Source organism: Schistocerca nitens, chromosome 1, assembly GCF_023898315.1.
Source record: "Schistocerca nitens isolate TAMUIC-IGC-003100 chromosome 1, iqSchNite1.1, whole genome shotgun sequence".
Classification (NCBI taxonomy): domain Eukaryota; kingdom Metazoa; phylum Arthropoda; class Insecta; order Orthoptera; family Acrididae; genus Schistocerca; species Schistocerca nitens.
The window spans coordinates 191561725-191587233 of NC_064614.1; the positions used below are offsets into that span (position 1 = coordinate 191561725).

At 42.9% G+C, this 25509-nt stretch overlaps 1 protein-coding gene across 1 annotated transcript in view; it reads left to right on the forward strand.

The window, feature by feature from the left end:
- Positions 1-25509, forward strand: part of LOC126236539 (solute carrier organic anion transporter family member 74D-like) — a 91609-nt gene that overhangs the window by 49540 nt on the left and 16560 nt on the right. Inside the window, exons 6-9 of the mRNA XM_049945962.1 lie at positions 5130-5318; positions 14839-15173; positions 19635-19798; positions 24803-24906. Coding sequence (XP_049801919.1) covers positions 5130-5318; positions 14839-15173; positions 19635-19798; positions 24803-24906 — 792 coding nt within the window. The remainder of the gene's footprint in view (positions 1-5129; positions 5319-14838; positions 15174-19634; positions 19799-24802; positions 24907-25509) is intronic.

Below are 25509 nucleotides of genomic sequence, written 5' to 3' on the forward strand. Positions count from 1 at the left end.
TATGGTTTGATGAATCCCGATACATTCTTCACCATGCCGATGGGGTTGCACGAATCCTCGTCTTTCAGGGGAACAATCCTTGACACTTGTACGAGGGGCGCTTGAAATGTCAGCGCAAAAATAAAAACTACTTACGTGTTTGGGGTAAACCTTTTTTCTTTTTCGACATAGACTCCTTTCAGAATTATACACTTCGTCCAACGCTGTTCTAATTTGTTGATCCCTTCCGAATAATAGGAATTGTCCAAGCCTGTAAAATAGCTGTTAGTTGCTGCAATCACCTCCTAGTTTGAATAAAATCTTTGTCCCGCCAGCCATTTCTTCAAATTGGCGAACAAATAATGGTCCGAGGGAGGCAAGTCTGGAGAATAGGGGGTACGTGAAACGAGTTGGCATCCTACTTCCATTAATTTTGCGACCACAACTGCTGAGGTGTGTGCTGGTGCATTGTCGTCATGGAAAAGGACTTATTTGCGGTCCAATCACCAGTGTTTTTCTTGCAGCTCGGTGTTCAAACGGTCCAATAACGATGAATAATATGCACCTGTAGTAGTTTTACCCTTTTCCAGATAGTCGATGAGGATTATCCCTTGCGGATCCCAAAAGACAGTCCCATTACCTTTTCGGCCGAAGTACTCGTCTTCTCCTTTTGGTGCAGATTCTCCCTTGGTAACCCATTGTTTAGAGTATTGTTTGGTCTCATGAGTTAAGTAACGTATCCATGTTTCATCCACAGTGAGGAAACGTCCCTTAAAGTCCTGCCGGCCGAAGTGGCCGCGCGGTTCTGGCGCTGCAGTCTGGAACCGCGAGACCGCTACGGTCGCAGGTTCGAATCCTGCCTCGGGCATGGATGTGTGTGATGTCCTTAGGTTAGTTAGGTTTAACTAGTTCTAAGTTCTAGGGGACTAATGACCTCAGCAGTTGAGTCCCATAGTGCTCAGAGCCTTAAAGTCCTGCGGTTTCTTTCTGAACAGCTGCAAACCGTCGTTGCAACATTTCACACGATTCCGTTTTTGGTCAAGTGTGAGCAATCGCGGAACCCATCTTGCGGATAGCTTTTCCATGTCCTAATGTCTATGCAAAATATTATGTACCCGTTCATTCGAGATGCCCACAGCACTAGCAATCTCACAGACCTTAACTCTTCTGTCATCCATCACCATATCATGGATTTTACCAATGATTTCTGGGGTCGTAACCACCACAGGGCGTCCAGAACGTGTAGCATCACTTGTGCCCATATGGCCACTCCGAAAATTTTGAAACCACTTATAAACTGTTCTAATTGAATGTGCAGAGTCACCGTAATGTTTATCAAGCTTGTCTTTAGTCTCCTGAAGCGTTTTTCCTTTCATGAAGAAATGTTTAATCACCACACGAAATTCTTCTTCGTCAATTTTTTGACAATCACTCGACTTCCTTGATTCACACGAATGCCAAACACAAAGAAACAGACCAATATGGCTGAAACTTGGTGTGAATTCTTTCTAAAGATGCTACTAACTAAACATGATTTCGATACGCGCCAACTCTCGGATTTTGCACGGACTTTTCAAACGCCCCTCTCACTGCGGGACGGAGACAAGGTGGCGGCGGCTCCATTATGCTCTAGGGACGTTCACGTGGGCATCCATGGCTCCAGAGGAGCTCGTGCAAGGCACCATGACGGCCAAGGGATGTCGAACCCATTCATGACGATCATGTTTCCTGACACAGTGGCATTTTTCAACGAGATAATGCCAAGAATGTGATGGAGTGGTTCGAGGAACACAGTGGCGAGTTCCAATTGATATGCTGAGACCTGCCCCCTTGCCCCCCCCCCCCCCGTCCAGATCTGAACCCGGTCGAATACGTGATTAAACGTGGAGTCAGAGCTGACCGCCCCTCTCCCAGGAATTTACTGGAATTAGGTGACGTGCGTGTAGATGTGGTGACAACTCCCTGCAGCGATCTACTAACACTTCATTGTTTCCATACGCCGCTGTTATCCGTGGCAAAAGTGGACATGCCGGATGTTAGATAGGTGGTCATAATGTCCTGCTTGAGCAGTGCATGTATACAATTTATATATCTCATTTACATATACAGGGTGAGTCACCTAACGTTACCGCTGGATATATTTCCTAAACCACATCAAATACTGATGAACCGATTCCACAGACCGAACGTGAGGAGAGGGGCTTCTGTAATTGTTTAATACAAACCATACAAAAATGCACGGAAGTATGTTTTTTAACATAAACCTACGTTTTTTTAATGGAACGCCGTTAGTTTTGTTAGCACATCTGAACATATAAACAAATACGCAATCAGTGTCGTTTGTTGCATTCTAAAATGTTAATTACATCCGGAGATATTGTAACCTAAAGTTGACGCTTGAGTACCACTCCTCCGCTGTTCGATCGTGTGTATCGGAGAGCACCGAATTACGTAGGGATCCAAAGGGAACGGTGATGGACCTTAGGTACAGAAGAGACTGAAACAGCACATTACGTCCACATGCTAACACCTTTTTATTGGTCTTTTTCACTGACGCACATGTACATTACCATGAGGGGTGAGGTACACGTACACACGTGGTTTCCGTTTTCAATTACGAAGTGGAATAGAGTGTGTCCCGATATGTCAGGCCAATAGATGTTCAATGTAGTGGCCATCATTTGCTGCACACAATTGCAATCTCTGGCGTAATGAATATCGTACACGCCGCAGTATTTCTGGTGTACTGTCGCCGCAGGCTGCCACAATACGTTGTTTCATATCCTCTGGGGTTGTAGGCACATCACGGTACACATTCTCCTTTAACGTACCCCACATAAAGAAGTCCAGAGGTGTAAGATCAGGAGAACGGGCTGGCCAATTTATGCGTCCTCCACGTCCTATGAAACGCCCGTCGAACATCCTGTCAAGGGTCAGCCTAGTGTTAATTGCGGAATGTGCAGGTGCACCATCATTCTGATACCACATACGTCGACGCGTTTGCAGTGGGACATTTTCGAGCAACGTTGGCAGATCATTCTGTAGAAACGCGATGTATGTTGCAGTGCTCACCGATACACACGATCGAACAGCGGAGGAGTGGTACTCAAGCGTCAACTTTAGGTTACAATATCTCCGGATGTAATTAACATTTTACAATGCAACAAACGGCACTGAACACGTATTTGTTTATATGTTAAAATGTGCTAACAAAACTAACGTTGTTCCATCTAAAAAACGTAGGTTTGTGTTAAAAAACATACTTCCGTGCATTTTTGTATGGTTTGTATTAAACAATTATAGTAGCCCCTCTCCTCACGTTCGGTCTGTGGAATCGGTTCGTCAGTATTTGATGTGGTTTAGGAAATATATCCAGCGGTAACGTTAGGTGACTCACCCTGTATAACAGCTGTTGTAGTACACTTAAGAAAGAACAACAACATTTCACGCTTTTCAACGATTTAAGTAACACTATAGCTGTAGAAAAGTTTAAGTACGTATCACTTTATCTAAATGGTTGAAAAGCATGGCATGTTATTCCTATTTGAGTCTACTATGACAGCAGTTATATATTTAAGTGACAGACGTACATTCACTGACACAGGGTGACTTTGTAAAATTACGAGTAAGCTCTTGTAAATGCCAAAACACCGAAATAAGCTGATCGTGTATAACAGATGACTGTGATCATACTACAGCCAAAGTGGAAAATGAAATTATCTTCTGGAATGACTTGGCAAGAGACAGACCATCTTTGTCTGTTTATTTTGAATTAATATAATACTCTCTTCATAAATTCCTGTAGTGCAGGATTCCACTCGTCTGTGTACGAGTTAGTCTGGCTCCAAAACTCTTTGGCTTAAATGTGCACCTTTCACTCCCGAACGAGGTTCGCACCATTTTTTAGCGAAAACATAGCAGATGATATTAAACTGGTTGTCTCCTTTGTTATGTGTTCCATTCCATTAAAATTTCCGACATATGTTCCCTGTCAATGGCAGGAAGTAACCAAACAGTGTACTAAGTTGCAATAAAGTAAATGTCTTGAAATCTTACATCCGTGAAAATTGCTACGGGACAACAGATTTGCCAAATTATGTTCCAGGCTGCCTACAAAGCGTTGTCAGAGGGATTATGATCACGAAATGATAGCCCATCAATTTTAGACTCATAAAGGCCTTGCCACCGATATATGTGCAATAGAAGAAAGAAAAGTGTAACACCAAGTCAGAAAAAAGTTGCTGGTACAAAGGGTTCTGTGGTCAGCATTCTGGATATCGTGGGAGGCTTATAACTCGCGAATAGATCAAAACATAGACCAACTGGTGAAAAGAAACAGATCTGCCAATATGGCAATAAATGCTTCACATTTCGCCAGTGGTTCAGTCAGCCACGTCTCACTACACATTTTAACTATATTTGCGTTACGTCCATGCGGTTCCTACCACCAACTCTATCCTCCGTCGTATAAGACCGAAGTCGTACATCGGACCTCTTGATTGGCTTCAACAGTACGAGACGAATTAAAGTTCAGTGGAACGAATGATTCAGGGCAGGGGGAATCAGGAAAAAATTTGTGATAAAAAATACTGTTATCTAACAGTTACTGTGAACGTCCACGAATATGTGTATATTCACCAAACAGTCTCAACAAAAGCACTTACTTTAAGAGCACGTTATATTGTTTACCTTCGAAACTATATTGAGCTGTAGCTGTGGTATTTATACACAATTTGTTATCTGTAACTAATAAGGCTTTTCACGTTACTGCACTTTCTACTAAATGAAACTTTTGATTAAAAATTGAGTTAATGAGAACTCAGATACTTCTCACTTTGTTGTGGATATGTAACAGAACACTACCGTTTACTTGTTACCACTTCTGCCAAACCGCTTTATTAATTACGTTCACGATTTTCTAACAGATTAGGTGATCTGATGTTTAAACAGTGTCCATGAAAAGAAATGTAATTTCAGTATAGCTTCTCTGCGTATGGAACGGACGTGAGTGGATGTGTAACACAAAAATGTGCGCACTGTAGCCACACGTGTGCGATTGTAAATAAATAATTATTATGGTTGATAATCATGTTATTATAAAATGAAATTAAAATGTCTCTTTAATTATAACGTAACTTTATCCGTTTCAGCTTTCTGTCCGTCCCTGGGTCGTGTATTTAGTAATGCGGTGGCGCTCTGCAAGATGTTAGCCATTCTGTTTGCTGTCGCTGCGTTTCTCAACATGGAGGCTTTCCGGGACAAGTATCTGGAGTCCATTTACCACATTCCGTTGCCCAAAGACTTGTTGCAGGACCCCTGGCTATCAAGGATCACGACAAGTAAGTACAGAGTTCTACTGTAACGTCACAAACCACATTAAATCAGTTTCTCAGTTTTATTGTATTCATAATGGCACGGTGAAACATCTTGACTGTAGAATAACGAGTAACAAAATAAACTGCACCTACTCATATTTTACCATTTATTCCGATGGTTAATAACCCTATAACGGCTCCGAGATCTTTTAGCTCATCTATAGTGCTGAAACATACACATATTGTAAAAACATTGCGATATTTATGTTGTCTCACATTTCAGTGTTTTTTAAAGAAGTGATATTGTAAGTAGAGAGGAACTATGATAGCGATATTTTCCCAGGCAATCATGTGAGTTGTGATATCCAATGTATTATTGGATGGACTTCGGTACATAATCAATTTTTAATGGTTCTGAAGCGCTTTAGCGCGCCACAATTAAAATCAAAACACACTGCGCGATATATTTTCGGATTTTATTTTAGTTTATGCCATATGCTAAGGCACTTCATAACTGCTTGAAATTGCTTTTTATGTCGAAGTCGCAGGTGGTGTATAATGGGTATCATACTGTTACAGTCGTCTGGGCAAAAATGTTGCGATTTCATAAATACAGCGTGATAGTGTTAGCCAATAGACTGGGGCTCAATGAAGCAACCTATGTATACAGGCTATTCAAAAGTCATGTCCGACAGGACAAAGTCTGTGTTGGTGATAGAGTAGCCTTGGGCCATAGGACAAAGTCGTGTTCAGGGATATGACAGGAACGATTATTCAGAGCAGGAATGTAAACATGGGCTTCAAGATGCATGTCTGAAAAGCCAGGAGCACTTGTTCAGTAGAAGAGATGTGTTTTGCAACAGTGAAGGTGAACAAGTGCTCATAGCTTTTCAGGTACGTACTTTAGAGCCCATGTCTACGAGACGTTTTTTCTTGTTTTGGTCCATAGTGTCAGGTCTCAAAATATGGAAAACAAGAAGCTTGCTATAGATGACATTTGTTTCACAGTATCGAAGATGAATAAGTGGTCACAGCTCTTAAGGTATGCGTTTTAGAGCCCATGTTTACTACACTTTTTGCCTCGAATGATGGCTACTGTCATATCGAAGACTACTACTTTGTCCTATTGGTCAAGACTTTTGAGCCACCAATGTAGAGCTTTGTACTAAGGTGCGTGACTTTTGAATCGCCTTGTATGCAGGTTTATTCATAAGCCCCTCCGGGCTTTCAGAAGACGATTGCGTGAAAATTAAAAGACATACAGGAAACAGACAAATATCATTACTGCAGTTGCGCTCTACCAAAACTACATAAATGACATAGTAAATGTTAGGATTACCGGTGCTATTGGTTGCATTGTTAGGGAAAGAAACACAAACGAGAGTGTAAGAGAGAAACTGAGAACGGACGACTTCTCTTTGTTTTGCACATAAATAGAACCACACGTTATTGGGTGTTAGTTCATTCTATATATTACATTCTTACGGAATATGAATTGCGTTTTGTAAGTAATAAAAATTATTTGGCAGCGTAACTTCTGCGCTTTTATGTAACCAAAACAATTTCTTTTGCAACAAGTACAGTTTACATGCACAAATATATATGTACATATAATTGTTGTTTTTTGTATTCAGTAGAATGTTCTTCATCATGACCAAAGGTAAGAGATTCCTGTTATTATTGATAAATGTGAAAGGTGTTTATGAATAACAGAAACATGTTTTATGAAGTTCGACGAAGTATTGAAGCGATGGTAGATGTATTGTTGATTTGCAGTGCTTTATTTTATCTTCCTGTTGAGGAAATTGCGCTTTCTGGCGTTATACTATAAATATGTATTGTTCCCCTTATTTTTACTACAACATCCCGCTGTTTCACGTTACAGCTTAACAATGTTTGAATAAAACCTTATTTAAACGTTGACTATTTCAGTTTTGCTATAAATACTGTTTATTTTTAAGTAACAGACAGTAGGATAACTACATAGTACAAGAATATTCCATAGCCTGGCTCTCTACATACTCTCATTCAGTTTATAGCCGGTCTTTCAATTTGACGCCACTTCCGCGACCTGCAGTCGATGAGGATGATAGTATGATGATGAGGACAGCACAACACCCAGTCCCCGGGCGGAGAAACTTCCCCGTCAGGGAATCTAACCCGGGCCCAGAGGACGCTGACCATTCAGCTACCGGGGGCGGACATGATTGGTCATGAGTACCTCATGAAAGTCAGGATTTGAAAACAAATTTAGGGCTTTAGTTTTTAATCTACTGACTGATTTCAGTTCTCGAATGGTCGTCAACGGAGAAGCGACAGATATTTTATCGATCAAATGCTCAGTACAGATCTGCAGGCTTTCGTTGCTAGTTAGACCAACACGCAGGCACACAATCACACCTCGAATGGCCTGCTATGTAGGATATAATCATCAACGAGTGCTTTCAGCTGTATGTGGTGTACCTGAAGATTTTTGTGGACTCTCTTTCTCACTGAATAGATTCCGTTATGTAGGATAGAGGGCCCTTCCCTCAAGAAAACGACTATTCAAGTATGAATGAGTCTGGTGATATATCATCTGATTTTGCTGATAACAACATTCGCATAATTTCGACGATTTCAAGAGCCGACAAGTGCGAAATTTATCACACAATCAGCTTAACAGCTCATGCATCCAAGTTGCTGGCAAAAATAATATACAAAGAATGGAAAAGAAAAATGTATTACATGACCATCAATTTGCTTTAGGAAAAGTAAAGACATCACCAGGCAGTTCCGACATTGCTGTTGATAGTGGAAGCAAGACTGAAGAAATATCAACACACGTTCATAGGATTTATCGACCTGGAAAAAGGTTTAGACAATGTAAAATGGTGCAGGATGTTCGCAATTCAGAGAAAAATAGGGGTAAGCTATAGTGAAAGACGGGTAATACACAATACGCACGAAAGTTAAGAGGGATCAATAAAAGTGAAAGACCAAGGACGAAGTGCTTGAATTAAAAGGGTGTAAGATAGGGATGTAGAATTTCGCAGTACTATACGACCTATACACCAAAAGAGCAATGATGGATATAAAAGAAAAATTAAAGAGTGGAGTTAAAACTGAAAGTGAAATATATCAGTGATAAGATTCGCTTATGATATTGCTATCGTTAGTCAGTGCTGACCCTACGGCTACTCTTAGAAGATAGGTTGAGGAAAGACAAACGTACGTTTATAGCGTTTGGAGAATTAGATAAGGCTTTGGCATTGTTGACTGGAATCTCTCTTTGAAATGCTGAAAATAACAGGGGTAAAACACAGCGAGCGAAAGGCTGTTTACAACTTGTACAGAAACCTCAGAGCAGTTATAAGAGTCACGGACCATGAAAGAAAAGCAGTGGTTGAGAAGGGAGTGAGGCAGGGTTGTAGACTATCCACGACGTTACTTAATCTGTACATTGAGAAAGCAGTAAAGGAAACTAATGAAAACTTTGGAGAATAAATTTAGTTCCTGGGAGAAGGAATAAAAACTTTGAGGAAAGTAGTAGCTGAGTTTTTCTATTTGGGCAGCAAAATCACTGATGATGGGCGAAGTGGAGAGGATGTAAAATGTAGACTGGGAATGGCAAAAAAAGAAGAAAGAAAAACGCTTCTGAAGAAGAGAGATTCGTTAACATCAAATATAGATTTAAGTTTCAGGAAATCATATCTGAAAGGATTTGTATGCAATTTAGCCATATATTGAAGTGAAAGATGGATGATAAACAATTTAGAGAAGAAGAGAATAGAAGCCATAAAAAAGTGGTGCTACAGAAGAATGCTGAAGATCACAACGGTAGATAACGTAACTAGTCAGGAGGTACTGAATAGAACTGGGGAGAAAATAGAGTTGTAACACAACGTGACGAGAAGAAGGGATAGGTTGATAGGACACATTCTGAGACGTCAAGGGATCACCAGTTTACTACTGGAGGAAAGTGTGAGGGGTAAAAATCGTAGAGAGAGACCAAGAGATGATTACAGTAAACAGTTCAGGTAGGTTGCAGTAATTATTCGGTGCTAAAGAGGGTTGTACAGAATAGAGTAGCACGGAGAGCTGCAGCCTTCGGGCTGAAAACGACGACACAGTTTCCGGGAAGTGACATGTTTTTTGCCCAATGTTCCTGTATGTGGAAGAAATCTGTCTGTAGAGAGGTAGTTGCAGGCACAGTTTGTTCGCAGTTTTGTAGCATTACAGTTCCATGCACAGGTCACGTAATTCGCGGTGATGGCGCCACATAGCAACCCAGATGGGTTCCATAGGTTTTACATCAGGCGAATTTGGTCACCGAGATATCAACGTGAGTTCACTATAGAGGTCCTCGAACCACTGTAACACCATTGTGATTCCGAGACATGGACAGTAATACTGCTGAAAGATAACTTCACTGTCGGGGAAAGACATAAAACATGAAGGGATGCAGGTAGCTCACAGCTACACTATGTGATCAAAAGTATCCGGACACCCCCAAAAACATACGTTTTTCATATTAGGTGAATTGTGCTGCCACCTACTGCCAGGTACTCCGTATTTGCGACCTCAGTAGTCATTAGACATTGTGAGAGAGGAGAATGGGACGCTCCGCGGAACTCACGGACTTCGAACGTGGTCAGGTGATTGGATGTCACTTGTGTCATACGTCTGAACGCGAGAATTCCACACTCCTGAACATCCCTAGGTCCACTGTTTCCGATGTGATAGTGCAGTGGATACGTGACGGGACACGTGCAGCGTAAAAGCGTACAGGCCGACCTCGTCAATTGACTGGCAGAGACCGCCGACTGTTGAAGAGGGTCGTAATGTGTAATGTGCACACATCTATCCAGACCATCGCACAGGAATTCCAAAGTGCATCAGGATCCACTGCAAGTACTATGACAATTAGGCGGGTGGTGATAAAACTTGGATTTCATGGCCGAACGGGTGCTCATAAGCCATACATTACGCCAGTAAGTGCCAAACGACGCCTAGCTTGGTGTAAGGAGCGTAAACGTTGGACGATTGATCAGTGGAAAAGCGTTGTGTGGACTGGCAAATCAAGGTACACAATGTGGCGATCCGATCGCAGGGTGTGGGTATGGCGAATGCCCGGTAAACGTCACCTGCCCGAGTGTGTAGTGCCAACAGTAAAATTCGGAGGCAGTAGTGTTATGGTGTGATCGTGTTTTTCATGGAGGGGCTTGCATCCCATGTTGTTTTGCCTGGCACTATCACAGCACAGTGCTACATTGATATTTTAAGCATGGTCTTGCTTCCCACGTTTGAAGAGCAGCTCTGAGATGGTGATTGCATCTTTCAACACGGTCGAGCACATGTTCATAATGCACTTCCAGTGGCAGAGTGGTTACACGACAATAACATTCCTGTAATGGACTGACCCGCAAGGAGTCCTAACCTGAATCCTATGTGTGGGATGTTGTGGAACGCCGACTTCGTGCCAGGTCCCACCGACCGACATCGATACCTCTCCTCACTGCAGCATTCCGTGAAGAATGGGCTGCCATTCCCCAAGAAATCTTCCAGCACCTGAATGAACGTATGCCTGCGAGAGTGGAAGCTGTCATCAAGGCTAAGGGTGAGCCAACACCATATTGAATTCTAGCATTACAGATGGAGGGTGCTACGAACTTGTAAGTCATTTTCAGCTAGATGTCCGGATATTTTTGATCACGTAGTGTCTTCGATTACTGCCACAGGTGCCATGCAAGTGCAGGAGAATGTTTCCCATAGCATAATACTGCGTCCACCGGTCTGCGTCCGTGGCGCACTGCGCGTTTCGAGCCACCGTTCATCTCGGTGACGACGTTTGTGGAGACGACTAGTGACCCGCAGAGCCCAGACGTTTTCATTGAGCCGGCCGAAGTGTCCGTGCGGTTAAAGGCGCTGCAGTCTGGAACCGCAGGACCGCTACGGTCGCAGGTTCGAATCCTGCCTCGGGCATGGATGTTTGTGATGTCCTTAGGTTAGTTAGGTTTAACTAGTTCTAAGTTCTAGGGGACTAATGACCTCAGCAGTTGAGTCCCATAGTGCTCAGAGAAATTTGAAAATTTCGTTTTCATTGACCGCCGGTCGAGTCCTGATGGTCGTGTGCTCACTGCAGTCGTAGCTGACGACGTCGTGGGTCAACAAGCGAACATCTAGAAGTAGTCTGCTGTGGAGCTCCATGCTCAGCACTGTACAACGAGCGGTATGCTCTGAAACACATTTGAGTGCACCACCTTGTGCTCTTTTGGCAGAGATGCCACATCATCATCTGTCCTACTTTGCAGAGCAGACAAGCGTCTGAAGCGAGCCGTGGATGCATTCAGTACCTAGTTGTAGTTTCACTGTCCTTCCACCTCATTCTGTAGATACTCAAGAGTTACTCGTTCACAAGCTCTGCATAATAATAATATATGTTTTGATGAAGTCGCTTGTCTCAGTGGACTTCTGCATTTGCGACCCATATCTTCCCTAGGGTGACCCCCATCCGCGTCTGCTGCGCTTACATACTTTTCATAGAGCATTACGTGCCCACAACGTCACCAGGCTTACTTTAGTTTAGTTATGTCATGTTCCGTAGATCATTTTTACGATTATTTTATCAATATGATGTGGAACAAGTCAGAATACAAGATATACAGGGTGGTCCATTGATCGTGACGGGGCCAAATATCTCACGAAATAAGTGTCAAACGATACAAAGAACGAAACTCGTCTAGCTTGAAGGGGGAAACCATATGGCGCTATGGTTGGCCCACTACATGGCGCTTCCATAGGTCAAACGGATAGCAAATGTGTTTTTTTTTAATAGGAACCCCCATTGTTTATTACATATTCGTGTAGTACGTAAAGAAATATGAATGCTTTAGTTGGACCACTTTCTTCGCTTTGTGATAGATGGCGCTGTAACAGTCACAAACATATGGCTCATTATTTTAGACGAACAGTTGGTAACAGGTAGGTTTTCTAAATTAAAATACAGAACTTAGATACGTTTGAACATTTTATTTCGGTTGTTCCAGTGTGATACAACTACCTTTGTGAACTTACCACTTCTGAGATCGCATGCTGTTTTAGCGTGATTACCTGTAAATACCACATTAACGCAATAAATGCTCAAAATGATGTCCGTCAACCTCAATGCATTTGGCAATACGTGTAACGACATTCCTCTCAACAGCGAGTAGTTCGCCTTCCGTAATGTTCGCACATGCATTGACAATGCGCTGACGCATGTTGTCAGGCGTTGTCGGTGGATGACGATAGTAGATATCCTTCAACTTTCCCCACAGAAAGAAATCCTGGGACGTCAGATCCGGTGAACGTGCTGGCCATGGTATGGTGCTTCGACGACCAATCCACCTGTCATGAAATATGCTGTGTAACACCGCTTCAACCGCACGCGAGCTATGTACCGGACATCCATCATGTTAGAAGTACATCGCCATTCTGTCCTGCAGTGAAACATCTTGTAGTAACATCGGTAGAACATTACGTAGGAAATCAGCATACATTGCACCATTTAGATTGCCATCTATATAATGGGGGCCAATTATCCTTCCTCCCATAATGCCACACCATACATTAACCCGCCAATAAAATGGGAGCCAATTATCGTTCCTCCCATAATGCCACACCATACATTAACCCGCCAAGGTCGATGATGTTCCACTTGTCGCAGCCATCGTGGATTTTCCGTTCCCCAGTAGTGCATATTATGCCGGTTTACGTTACCGCTGTTGGTGAATGACGCTTCGTCGCTAAATAGAACGCGTGCAAACAATCTGTCACCGTCCCGTAATTTCTCTTGTGCCCAGTGGCAGAACTGTACACGACGTTCAGAGTTGTCGCCATGCAATTCCTGGTGCATAGAAATATGGTACGGGTGCAATCGATGTTGATACAGCATTATCAACGCCGACGTATTTGAGCTTCCCGATTTTCGCTTAGTTTCTCTGCTAATGATGTGCGGATTAGCCGCGACAGCAACTAAAAGACCTACTTGGGCATCATCATTTGTTGCAGGTCGTGGTTGACGTTTCACACGGGGCTGAACACTTCCTGTCTCCTTAAATAACGTAACTATCCGGTGAACGGTCCGGACACTTGGATGATGTCGTCCAGGATACCGAGAAGCATACATAGCACACACCCGTTGGACATTTTGATCAAAATAGCCATACATCAACACGATATCGGCCTTTTCGCAATTGGTAAACGGTCCATTTTAACACGGGTAATGTATCACGAATCAGATAACAAAAAATACCAACTGGCGATAATTTGTTATTTACAGCTTGTGCTATTTGATGGGTAAATGTGTAGAGTCAGTCGAGTAACCCTTCCGGAATCCGAATTGTGACATGCTGAGTAAATTATTTTCACTTAAGTGGGGTAGGACGTCAAACGGCCCGAGTTTGCGCAGGAGAGGCACCACAGGACATTTTAATTTCCACTGTCTATACTTTTACAAATAAATTCATGAACATTTATCAGCATGACCAGGAAGGATTCAGAATTCATGCTCATGTCATTCGAAGTTCAAAAACATAAGAATAAACTTTTTTTTACATGTGACATTTCCTCATATTTTCACTTACTATTGGCGGGCCGACTTTGAACAGGACAGGCACCACAGGACATGTTAATTTCCACTGTCTTTACTTTTACAAATAAATTCATAAAACTTTGTCAAATTGACCAGGAAGGATTGAGCATTCACAATCATAGCAGTGGGAGTTCAAAAACATAACAAAACTTTTTTTTTTTCACATGTGAAATTTCACCATTTTTTTGCTTACGATCGGTTGCATTTGTTGCCTTAGGTACAGTTTTCTTCATGAGTAAGAGAGATTCTTCAGTGAATTTTGCACAGGATACAAACCATACTTACAGCTGTATGAAACTCTAGAATTTATTTAATTTATGAATAAATGAATGAGCTGTTACATTTTAAACTTCATGTTTATAAAAAACTCAAATTTTATAGGTAATTAACTCAATTTTTACCACCATTTTTAATAGACTTGGAATATTCTAGATTTTCATGCACATGTAAGTATGGTTTGTATGCTGTGCTAAATTCATCGAACAACCTCTCTTACTCATGAAGAAAAGTGTACCTATAGCAACAAATGCAGCCGATCGTAAGCAAAAAAATGTTGAAATTTCACATGTGAAGAAAATTTATTTTGTTATATTTTTGAACTCCCACTGCTATGATTGTGAATGCTCAATCCTTCCTGGTCAATTTGACAAAGTTTTATGAATTTATTTGTAAAAGTAAAGACAGTGGAAATTAAAATGTCCTGTGGTGCCTGTCCTGTTCAAAGTCGGCCCGCTTGACGTCCTACCCCCATTAAATGTGAGACTACTCTTGAATACATAAGTTTTTCGAATATTTTAGAAAATGAAGTCAGCAATGAGATTGGTCTATAATTACTTAAGTCCCTCTTCTCGCCTTTCTTATGAAGGCGGTATCTAACCTCGCGGTGGGCAGTGGTCATAATGTTTTGGCTGATCACTGTACGTGCGGCAGGCCTGCTGGAGCCGGTGGTGTGCGCGCTGGTGGTGTCGTGCGCGGGCCTGGTGGTGTCATGGCGGCAGCCGGGCGCGCGCTGCCTGTCGGGCTGGGTGTGCGCGGCTCTGACCGGCTGCGCACTGCTGTCGCTGTCGCAGCTGTGGCTGGGCTGCCACCAGCTGTCGGTGAGCGGCGAGCGCGATGGCGCCCCGGCAGAGTTCCTGCAGCCCTGCAACTCCGCCTGCCGCTGCTCCAGGGACGCAGACTTCGCGCCCGTCTGCAGCGTCACCACCCGCCACACCTACTACTCTGCCTGCCTCGCCGGCTGCACCGAGATCGGCGCGTACACTGGTGTGAGTCGCTCAGCAGCCTCAGACTAACCTAGCTCTGCCAAGCTATTCCATTCCTCACATGCTCAGCATCAGACACTTTGTAATATATCGTTTCTGAATGCTCCCAAGGCTCATCCTCTTGGCTGTTGCAAACACCACAGGTGGTTTGTGTTATTATTTGGAAGATGGCTGTGTCCAGCATGTAGCTGATGTTTCAATCTTCGTTTAATCTTTCTACATTGTTTCTGTTCAGCGCATACTATCCTGGCTTAAAGGCTAATGAAATAGCATGAAGGCCGGTGCTTGTCAGACAGAGATCCTGGCAGGGTCGCCGGATGAAACATTCCTTATACTTGGTTCTCGAAGAACTTGAGGGATCACTCGAAGTCTCACTAGGGGCTGTGGCTACAATACATGCACTCCTAGTGATGAGCTGCATGTGAGACAAAATGTTAGATGTATGGACCCAAAGACTTAGTTTGAAATGCTTATTGACAGACCCAGATTATTCTCTGCACTGTTGCCCTGTTAAAAACGGCCTGTATCAGTTTGCTAGCATCACTTTCACTTATTCCAAATTGATAATTAATGTCCTTCAACTGTCCACGTGCATTCAGCAAGATTTCAAGGTCCAGTCACAGGACTAGAGAACATACAGGACTAGCAGCCATTACTTTGTCTCCAGATGACTTCTGTAAATGTCCACAGGTAAAATCCATAAAAAACTAGACATTATAACTGTTTCAAAGTCAAGAGATAAATAGTCACACAAAAATAATACTTTTCAGGTCTCTACCTAATCAAAAGTAATCAGTTACACTACTTTTATTAAACACCAACTCCAGCTAATGGCTTCACAGTCTGACACAAGGCCTCTTGCCAAATATGACCGTGCTTACTAAACTGCAACACTGGCCTAGGAAACTAGAAAATGACAAAGCAGATTTCTATGTCCACTGGAAAATGACGAAGCAGAATTCAACAACCACATAAGAGAACGCGCTTTCAAACTTTTATATCCTCCTCAACTTAGAAAAGCCACTAAGAATGACTTCTAACTTCAGAAATGTTAAGCACTTGAAAATACCACCTCCATCCCAGATAAAATATGACTTGCTTCCAACACCTGTGGTGGCTGCCAGCCGTACCTCAATTTTGCGATCTACTAGCAGCTTTTTGAAATTGGTTTAACATCCATGCCTTTTAGTCAGTTGCTATCAGGAGTAGTATGCAGGACACTTCATTCGCCATTTCCTGCTCCCATTAATAGCATTCCTTTGCAAGTACTGCTTCGTCCTACAGTCTCTTGCAAGTAAGTTTACTTTCAACCTCTTCTAGGAAAAATGTACCTTCATCAGAAAGTCACTAACACTTAAGCGATCAATTAGGCCCTGACCACAACCAACTTATGTAAAGACTCACCCATCATCTGCATCCTGGACGAACCATATTTTCCATGGAGTCCCCAACAACAGAAAAAAAACACACACACACACACACACACACACACACACACACACACACACACACACAAACACATGTATATACATAAAATGAGGAAAAATTATGTAGTTACATGCTGGTCATTTCTCAGAAATTTTATTTCAAAAATGGTTCAAATGGCTCTGAGCACTATGGGACTCAACTGCTGTGGTTATCAGTCCCCTAGAACTTAGAACTACTTAAACCTAACTAACCTAAGGACATAACACACATCCATGCCCGAGGCAGGATTCGAACCTGCGACCGTAGCAGTCGCACGGTTCCGGACTGCGCGCCTAGAACCGCGAGACCACCGCGGCCGGCTTTTATTTCTGTGGGTAGATTTCAGAGAATTTCTTAGCTGCATATTTGACCGCTTCCTTTGACGGAGTGAGATTCTTTAAAGAGTAGTGCATATCATTTTTCCTTCTAGAGTTGTAATTACGAATATCTCTTTTACTCTCAAACTCAGATGGATTGTTGATAACGGGATGTGTGTCAGGTAGAAGAAGCGTTTTCAGAAGTTTCTCCTTGGATTGGTGATAACATATATAGCAACTCGAGAACATCGTTCCTCAGCCTTTCTGAAATTTTTGTTTTTGTGTTCTGGAGAGCTTTACTTTCCTGGACACACTGGCCCTTAGAACGAGTTTACGTCCTAGCTGGCCCCTCACATCATCAACCGCAAACTGGTCTGGGGGTCTTATTGGCTTCAGGAGCACCTTAACATCACGCAGGCATTTCATAGTCAGATGTGCCGCGTGTGGACGAGCATTTCCTGCTAAAACATGGCACGGAGATACTGTCGCATTAGAAGCAACAAGTGAGGATACAGGATGTCTGCGACGTGCCGTTGTGCTCTCACAGTTCCCTCAGTCATCACTAGCCGTGACCTGAAGTTAAACCCGATTGCTTCCCACACTATGACCTTAGGAATAACTCTGCTGTGCCTCTCCAATACTTAAGAAGAAAGCAGCCTCTTACCCAATGGCCACCATAGCCACTGACGATAGTCATCTGGGGTAGCGCAGAACAGCGATTCGTCGCTGAACACAGTCCGACGCAATTCATCAAATTGATCGGCAGTCCATGCTTCCCTGTCGCGGCACCATCCAACGCCGTCCTTTTGTGTTGTGGTGTTAACGGCAGGCAAAGAGTGCAAGATGACTCAGAATATTCCAGGAATCCATTACATTCTCGGAATGCAGGCATACATACGAAGGAGTTGCAGTCTTCTTTGTGCACAATACGGCGATCGTCCCTTGTGTCGATCAGAAATGGGCGACCGGGACCTCGACGACTAGTGTATATGCCCTCGCGTCCCCATTCACTCCATTATTGGGCCACTGTCACAGTCGAATGCCATACAAATCTGGATATTGCATGATTCGACCAGCCTGCTATATGGAGACCGACTAAGAGGCGCTTATAGCGCTGTCTCACGACCGGCATCTTCGTGTCCTTGACAGTGATCAGGCAGCATTGCAGCTCCAACCACGTACCTACCCGCCAACGGTTTATATGTATGCGTATGAAATTGCATTCATATCCAACCATGTCTTCTGAGTAATTTGCTTTTTTTCTCGGGCAGTGCATTTTTTCAGATACACACTAGTAAAAATTTTTCCATCCCTCTCAACTGCCTTACGCTATCTTGGAACCAGCGCCTGTATACCTGCACAGTAAAATTCTGGACCAACCTGTTGGAACCACTGTTTGGCAGCGTGCGCAAGGGAGTCATCATCTTCAAACCTTGTTCCACGACGAGGGTCTTTCAGTTTCCCAAAGAGATGATAGTCACATGGAGCCAGTTCAGAACTGTAAGGCGGGTGTTTCAGTGTTGTCCATCCAAGCTTTTTGATCGCTTCCATGGTTTTTTGACTGACATGTGGCCGTGCATTGTCGTGCAACTGCAAAACATCCTGCTTTTGCCGATGTGGTGCAACACGACTCAGGCGAGCTTGAAGTTTCTTTAGTGTCGTCACATATGCATCAGAATTTATGGTGGTTCCACTTGGCATGATGTCCACAAGCAAGAGTCCTTCGGAATCGAAAAATATTGTAGCCATAACTTTTCCAGCGGAAGGTGTGGTTTTGAATTTTTTTTCTTCTTGGATCAATTTGCATGATGCCACTCCACTGATTGCCTCTTCGTCTCTGGTGAAAAATGATGGAGCCATGTTTCATCACGTGTCACAATTCTTCCAAGAAATATATCTCCACCATTCTCGTACTGTTCCAAAAGTTCGCTTCATACCGTTTTTTCTTGTTTCTTTGTGAGGCACTGTCAACATCCTGGGAACCCACCTGGCACAAACCTTTTCTGACACCAACACTTTCAGTATTCTGCAAACACTTCCTTCCCCTATTCCAACGTAGCGTGACAATTCGTTCACTGTGATGCGCCTGTCAGCAGTCACCAATTCGTTAACTCTCTGCACATTGTCTGGAGTGTGTGCAGTACGAGGCCTGCTACTGCGAGGACAATCATCAATATTGCCGTGCCCGCTTTCATCACGTAACCTGCTTGCCCACCGATTAACTGTACTGCGATCGACAGCAGCATCTCCATACACCTTTTTCAACCTCTTGTGGATATTTCCCACTGTCTCGTTTTCACGGCACAGGAATTCTATGACAGCACGTTGCTTCTGACGAACGTCAAGTGTAGCAGCCATCTCGAAGACATGCTGTGACTACGCCACTCAAGGGAATAGGTTGAACTAAGTTTGAAAACAAGTGGGAAGGGTGTATCTACACACTGTAAAACTTTCACAAATACAGAATGAAAACTATATTTTTACAAAAATAGTGTGCATTTCTTTTGGAGTGACCCTCGTATTTTTTCGGAAATACGTACTTTCTGATCACGCTACTCATAAAGTGATGGATAACGTTGTTACTGAAACTGATGTCTCTTGAGTTCATTGGATATGGCTGATCTTTAACAGCCGCGAACCTGCCCAGAGATAGTAACCAGCTGCTAGGGGTACTTTGCAGTTCCTGAAGAGCTGCTCGTGCATATCCGGCGGCGGCTTCGCGCAGCTGGGCTCCTGCGACTACGAACAGTGTTCGTCTCGCTGGGTGGTGCTGCAAGTGCTGTGGGTGCTCGCCGCCGTGCTGCGAAGCACCACCTACGTCGCCAGTGTCCTCATGGTGCTCAGGTAATGCCCGCAACCAGCGCTCGTAACTAGTGGCATCGTGGTACTCAGGTAACACCCACAGCCAGTGTCCCGATAGTACCCATAAGTAGTGACGTCATAGTATTAAGCTAAGGCGAGTAACAACTGCCATCATAGTACTCAGATAAAGTTCATAACCAGTGGTATCATAGTACTGTAATCAGTGTCCTCATGGTACTTAAGTAGGTCTCTAAGGCCCTAAGCAAAGTCCACGTAGCATGTTGCTAACACCCATAAACAATTCTCCAAAGTACTCAAGTAATACCCAGAACTTGTGTTCACATAGTACATAGCTAATACCAATAAAAAGTGGCTTCATAGCTCTGAGGTAAGACCCATAGCCATTGTCTTGGTGGTACCTGCGGGAGAGCCATAAACAGCGTCCTGAGAGTACTCAGTTAATACCCATAAACAGTGCTCTCATAACACTAAGCCAAGACCCATAACCAGTGTCCTCTAACTGGTAAAGTACGACCCATAACCACTATCGTCATATTACTTGGGTAACAACTGTAAATAGGGTCATCGTAGTACACAGGTGAGACCCATATCCATTGCCCCCGTAGTACTCCGGTAAGTGTCATAAACAGAGTCCTCACAGTCCTCAGGCAAGTACTGTAACCAGTATCCTCCACGAAGCCCTTAAACCATTGTCTTTACAGTGCAGAGTTAAGATCAATAATTGCAGTATTTCACCTGCAGCACTTATTTCGTTTAGTGGGACATTACTAGAAAGGCATGACAGAGACTGGACGATAGCATCCTTACATTGCCGAGTGGAGCATTCAGGAAATTAAATCATGGGAAAGAAGTCCCTCAGAACGACAGATACAGAGGGCGTTAATTATATTACAGATCGTTGCTAAACGTCCATCTCAAGACGATACAGAGAATCATGCGACGAGACATTTCACAGTAGTGATTCTGGACAGTGTTCAGAGCGACACTATTATTCCTCGTGTAACTACTCGGAGAGATCTTCCAGCGCCTGGAACGTTAGCTCGTGTTGAAGTAAACATCCTCCCAAAATTTGTTCGTTTGTTACCATGGCCAGAGAAATCTGACAACACTTGAGCTGGGCTGTTGTGTTGTCTTTGACCTAAGTAAACTGTAGCAGTCGTCTGCACAAAACATTGCGCTAATTCATCGTCGGATGAATGTTCGTTGCAAGGACTGACAATTAACCCGTAACATAAGCCACTGTGACGTACTGAACACAGACACCCGCAGACAACCATTATTTCTCGATTGCACGAATGACAAGCAGTCACTGGGAAATATAAAAACTATAAAAAACCTAGGAGCAAGCGTCTGTAGCAGTCCAAAACTGAACACACTCATAAAAGCAGTTGTAGGATAAAGAGATGCTAGACTGCGATGCGTTTGAAGAACCTTAACAAACATGTAACTTTTGATTTACGAAACCATGGTTTCCCGGCAGTCTACGACCGTTACCAAATAGATTAAAGGAGGAAACAGAAAGGGTTCGAAGAAGAGCAGCACCTTTTGCAAGGAGTTCGTCCAGGAAGTGCGAGAGCACACCCTTGATACTCCCCGGCTACCAGTGGCAGACAGTACAAGACAAGAGTCTTATCGTTCAACTTTGGACAGTTTGCGTTACAAGATGAGACACGCAACACGTAAATCTCACGAAATGATCATGACGAGAAAATCATGTAAATCAAAAAATGTTCAAATGTGTGTGAAACCATGTGGGACCTAACTGCTAAGGTCATCAGTCCCTACGCTTACACACTACTTAACCTAAATTATCCTAAGGACAAACACACACACACACACACACCCATGGATTGGAACCTCCGCCGGGACCAACCGCACAGTCCATGACTGCAGCGCCTGGGAAAAATCGTGTAAATTCTAGCTCGTACAGCGGTATAAAGACCTTCGTCATTCCTGTGCATGAAACAGCAAAAGTCGGGTGCGATAGAGGTACCAGAAATATTTGTAATGTTTCCGTTTGTTTTGTGGTTACAGGCCATAAATGTAGTAATGTATAATGTAATTAAACTACGCGTATGAAGGCGGAAGCATCAGCAATGATCGGCGACAGGAGGATGCAGAAAGCAATGGAAACCACTGCAACAAAGACACGTAATGTATATCGGCAGGGCATGAGGCATGTAGCTGAAAAAGTGTCATGATGATCTCTCCATTGGCAAAAGATTCCAGACTAGTCCCCCATTCGGAACACCGGGAAGAGACTGCCAAGGAGGAGGTGACCATGAGAAAGAGACTGAATAACTAACGCCTACGAGTAGGCACGTGAAGTGTCAAATTTTGAACGTGGTACGGAAGCTAGAAGATCTGAAAATGGAAATGTTAACGATCAATCTAGGTAGAGTGGGGGTCGGTGAAGTGAAATGGATAGAAGACAAGGATTTCTGCTCAGATGAGTATAGGGTAATATAAATAGCAGCAGGAAATGGTAGGATTCGTTATAAATAGGAAGGTAGAACAGCGAGTGAGTTACTGTGGTCAATTCAGTGATAGGGTTGTTCTCATGAGAATCGGCAGCAAACCAACACCGACAACGATAGTTGAGGTACACACGCCGACGCCGCAAACCGAAGTTGAAGAGATAGAGAAATTATATGAGGATATTGAACGGCTAATTCAGTACGTATAGGGACATGAAAATCTAATAATCATGTGGAATTGCAATGTGGTTGAAGGGGAAGGAATAGAAGACACGGCTACAGGAGACTATGGGCTTGGTAATAGGAATGAGAGAGGAGAAAGACTGAATTCTGCAATAAATTTCAGCTATGGTAGCGGATACTTTGTTCAGGAATCACAACAGGAGGAGGCATACTTGGGAAAGACCAGGAGAGACGGAAGGATTTCAGTTAGATTAAATCGTGGTCAGACAGAGATTCCGAAATGAAATACCACATTGTAAAGCGTACCCAAGGGCAGATATAGACTCAGATCGCTGTTTAGTAGTGATGAAGAGTAGGCTGAAGTTTAAAAGACTAGTCACGAAGAATCAAAGCACAAAGAGGAGGGGTACGGAAGTACTATGGAGTGACGAGATACACTTGAAGTTATCTGAGGATACAGATAATGCGATAGGGAATTGCTTAGTAGGTATTTTAATTGAAGGGGAATGGACATCTCTGTTAAGGGCAGTCACCGAAGTTGGAAAGAAATACGTAGGATCAAAGAAGGTAACTACAAAACAAACCATGGGTAACAGAAGAAATACTTAATTTGATCAATGAATGAAGGAAATACAAAAATGTTCAGGGAAATTCAGGAATACAGAAATACAAGTCATATAGGTATGAAATAAATAGGAAGTGCGGGGAAACTAAAGTGAAATGACTGCATGAGAAATGTTTAGAAATCGAAAAAGGAACGATTGTCGGAAGGACTGACTCAGCATACAGAAAAGTCAAAACCACCTTAGGTGGAATTAAAATCAAGGATGGTAGAATTAAGAGCGCAGTGAGAATTCCACTGTTAAATTCAGAGGAGTAGTGAAGACGTTCCCGATGAGGCCCTTACAACAGCACCAAATAGTCGCATTTCCTCTGTGGAAGAAACATGTAAGTGCTTGGGTGATCGTAAAGAGCCGTCCATTTCAGCAACAATCTTCACACCATCAATTGATAGCTTTCTAAGGGTGCGAAACTTGACGACGCCTGTGAAGAGAACATCCTCATATGGTGGTAAACAGAAAAGAGTAAAACGGAAGTCAAAGAACAATAAAATTAAAGACATCTACTCCGCTTGCAATAAGAGCTACTGCTGTGGAAAGAAAATTGATTGGATTGAGTGTCGGGGAGTGTTCTGTGAAAGATAGTCCATCGATTTACCCGATGCTACTACATTTACGTGTAACATTTATGCGTATTTTAGTAGCAATGACGCCGGTAGTGAAAATGAATGAGAAGTGTAGCACGTGAACTGTAATAATCCAAAATAAAGATAACACGGAATTAAGCACATAACCACAAAGTTAAATGTATAAGGTCACGGAATTTGGCATGCTATAACGAAATTTGGTAGCATACCCATTTCAATCAAAGAATTTCATAATCTCAACATTTATACATTTCTTGAATATTTTTGATCGTAGATTAGTAGAACAATGTCTTGCTTTCTTACATGTAAAACATAAAATTTCTAGATTGAATAATTTCTTTGGTTATTATTCACAATTCCTAATATCACGAAGCTAGATAGATTTACAAACCTTGTGTCTAAACACGCTGTCATCTATCTGTCTTCTCTATTAGCCCTGTCTAATATGTGTCCCAGACTGAGCACCAGTGTCGCAGTGTTGGTCGAACGAGTGTTTTGTAAGCTACCTCCGCGTGTGCACTACGTTTCGTGAGCATTGTTCAATGAAACTCATTCTGGCATCTGCCTTTCTTGTGACTGATTTTAAGTGTGCGCTCCACTTCTAATTGTTCCATATATTTACTACCAGGTATTTAACGGACATGACTACTTCCAGCGACTGTTTGGCGATGGTGAAATCATACACAAACGAAGACTTTTGCCTGTTTATGCGCCCTACGTTACATTTGTTTACGCGGAAGGCAAGATGCCGCTTCTTCCACCAAGCGTAGATTGTCTGCATGTCTTTCTGAATTTCGTTACGATTTTCTAATGATGCGAATTTGTAGATACAACAGCATCATCAGTGAACAGCCACAAACATTCAGATGATGCTGATGGCCTACTATTTGAACGATGTATTTCAGTCCGCTATTAAAAGTCTCCTCTCTGTAAAACTTCGACAGTACTTCCTTTAGGCTAATCCTGTAGAAAGGTATTCCTAAAAACTCAATAAGCTGTTACATTTTGCTTTCAACTTTTTATTTTTTCGTCTGCATTACAATGTCTATTTCCCCAGTCTTCTTGGTTATGGTGTTTTGGTATCAGTAAGCTTGCATACATTACCTGAAACAATCTTTGTGTGAGTTGCTGTGCTGGAGTGGGCTTTACCTGTTGCAGATGCCTTGAACCGGAGGACAAGGCCATCGGCCTGGGAAGTCTCAACACTGTGGTGGGCCTCCTAGCGCTGCTACCCATCTCCTTTGGTTTCAGAGCGTTAGTTGGTGAGTGACGACCCAACGCGCACATTTTATTTGACTTTTGGAAAAGATAATAAATCTGTCTTTGTGCTAATTAACTGTATCAAGATGATTTAGTAGGCACTATGAGCGAAATTAGGAGATTCGATCTCGTCTTAATGGATTAATAATAATTATTAGTTCAACATATGATCTAGGATGTGCAGTTTTTAGTTTGTTTTCTACATGTATTTTATCATCGAGTGTTGCATGAATCCCATTATAGCTTGTAAGATACAGTGTGACTAGTTGTATACGCTACACGGCAAAACGTAGCAAAAATATTTCACAGTTTCAGAAGTTGTCCATTAGGAGAATTTAAACCGTCAAATGTCGATCATGAAGAGTGAGATGCAGCGTTTTGGAGACTGTTATGGAGAACTGGCAGACAGCAGTAACGAAGAAGGAAGGAAGAATAATTTCCTGAATGCATCGGAAACGAGAAAACGACCAGGAAATTTGAAACTCAGAGCTCTCCATCTTCGGAACAGAACAGGAACATCAACTAAGGCAGGGAAAGCTGCTGTTTTCATTAGGGAGAGTTCCAGTAGCCACGACGTATCAGGCCCAGTACTGGCTGCCATCGTG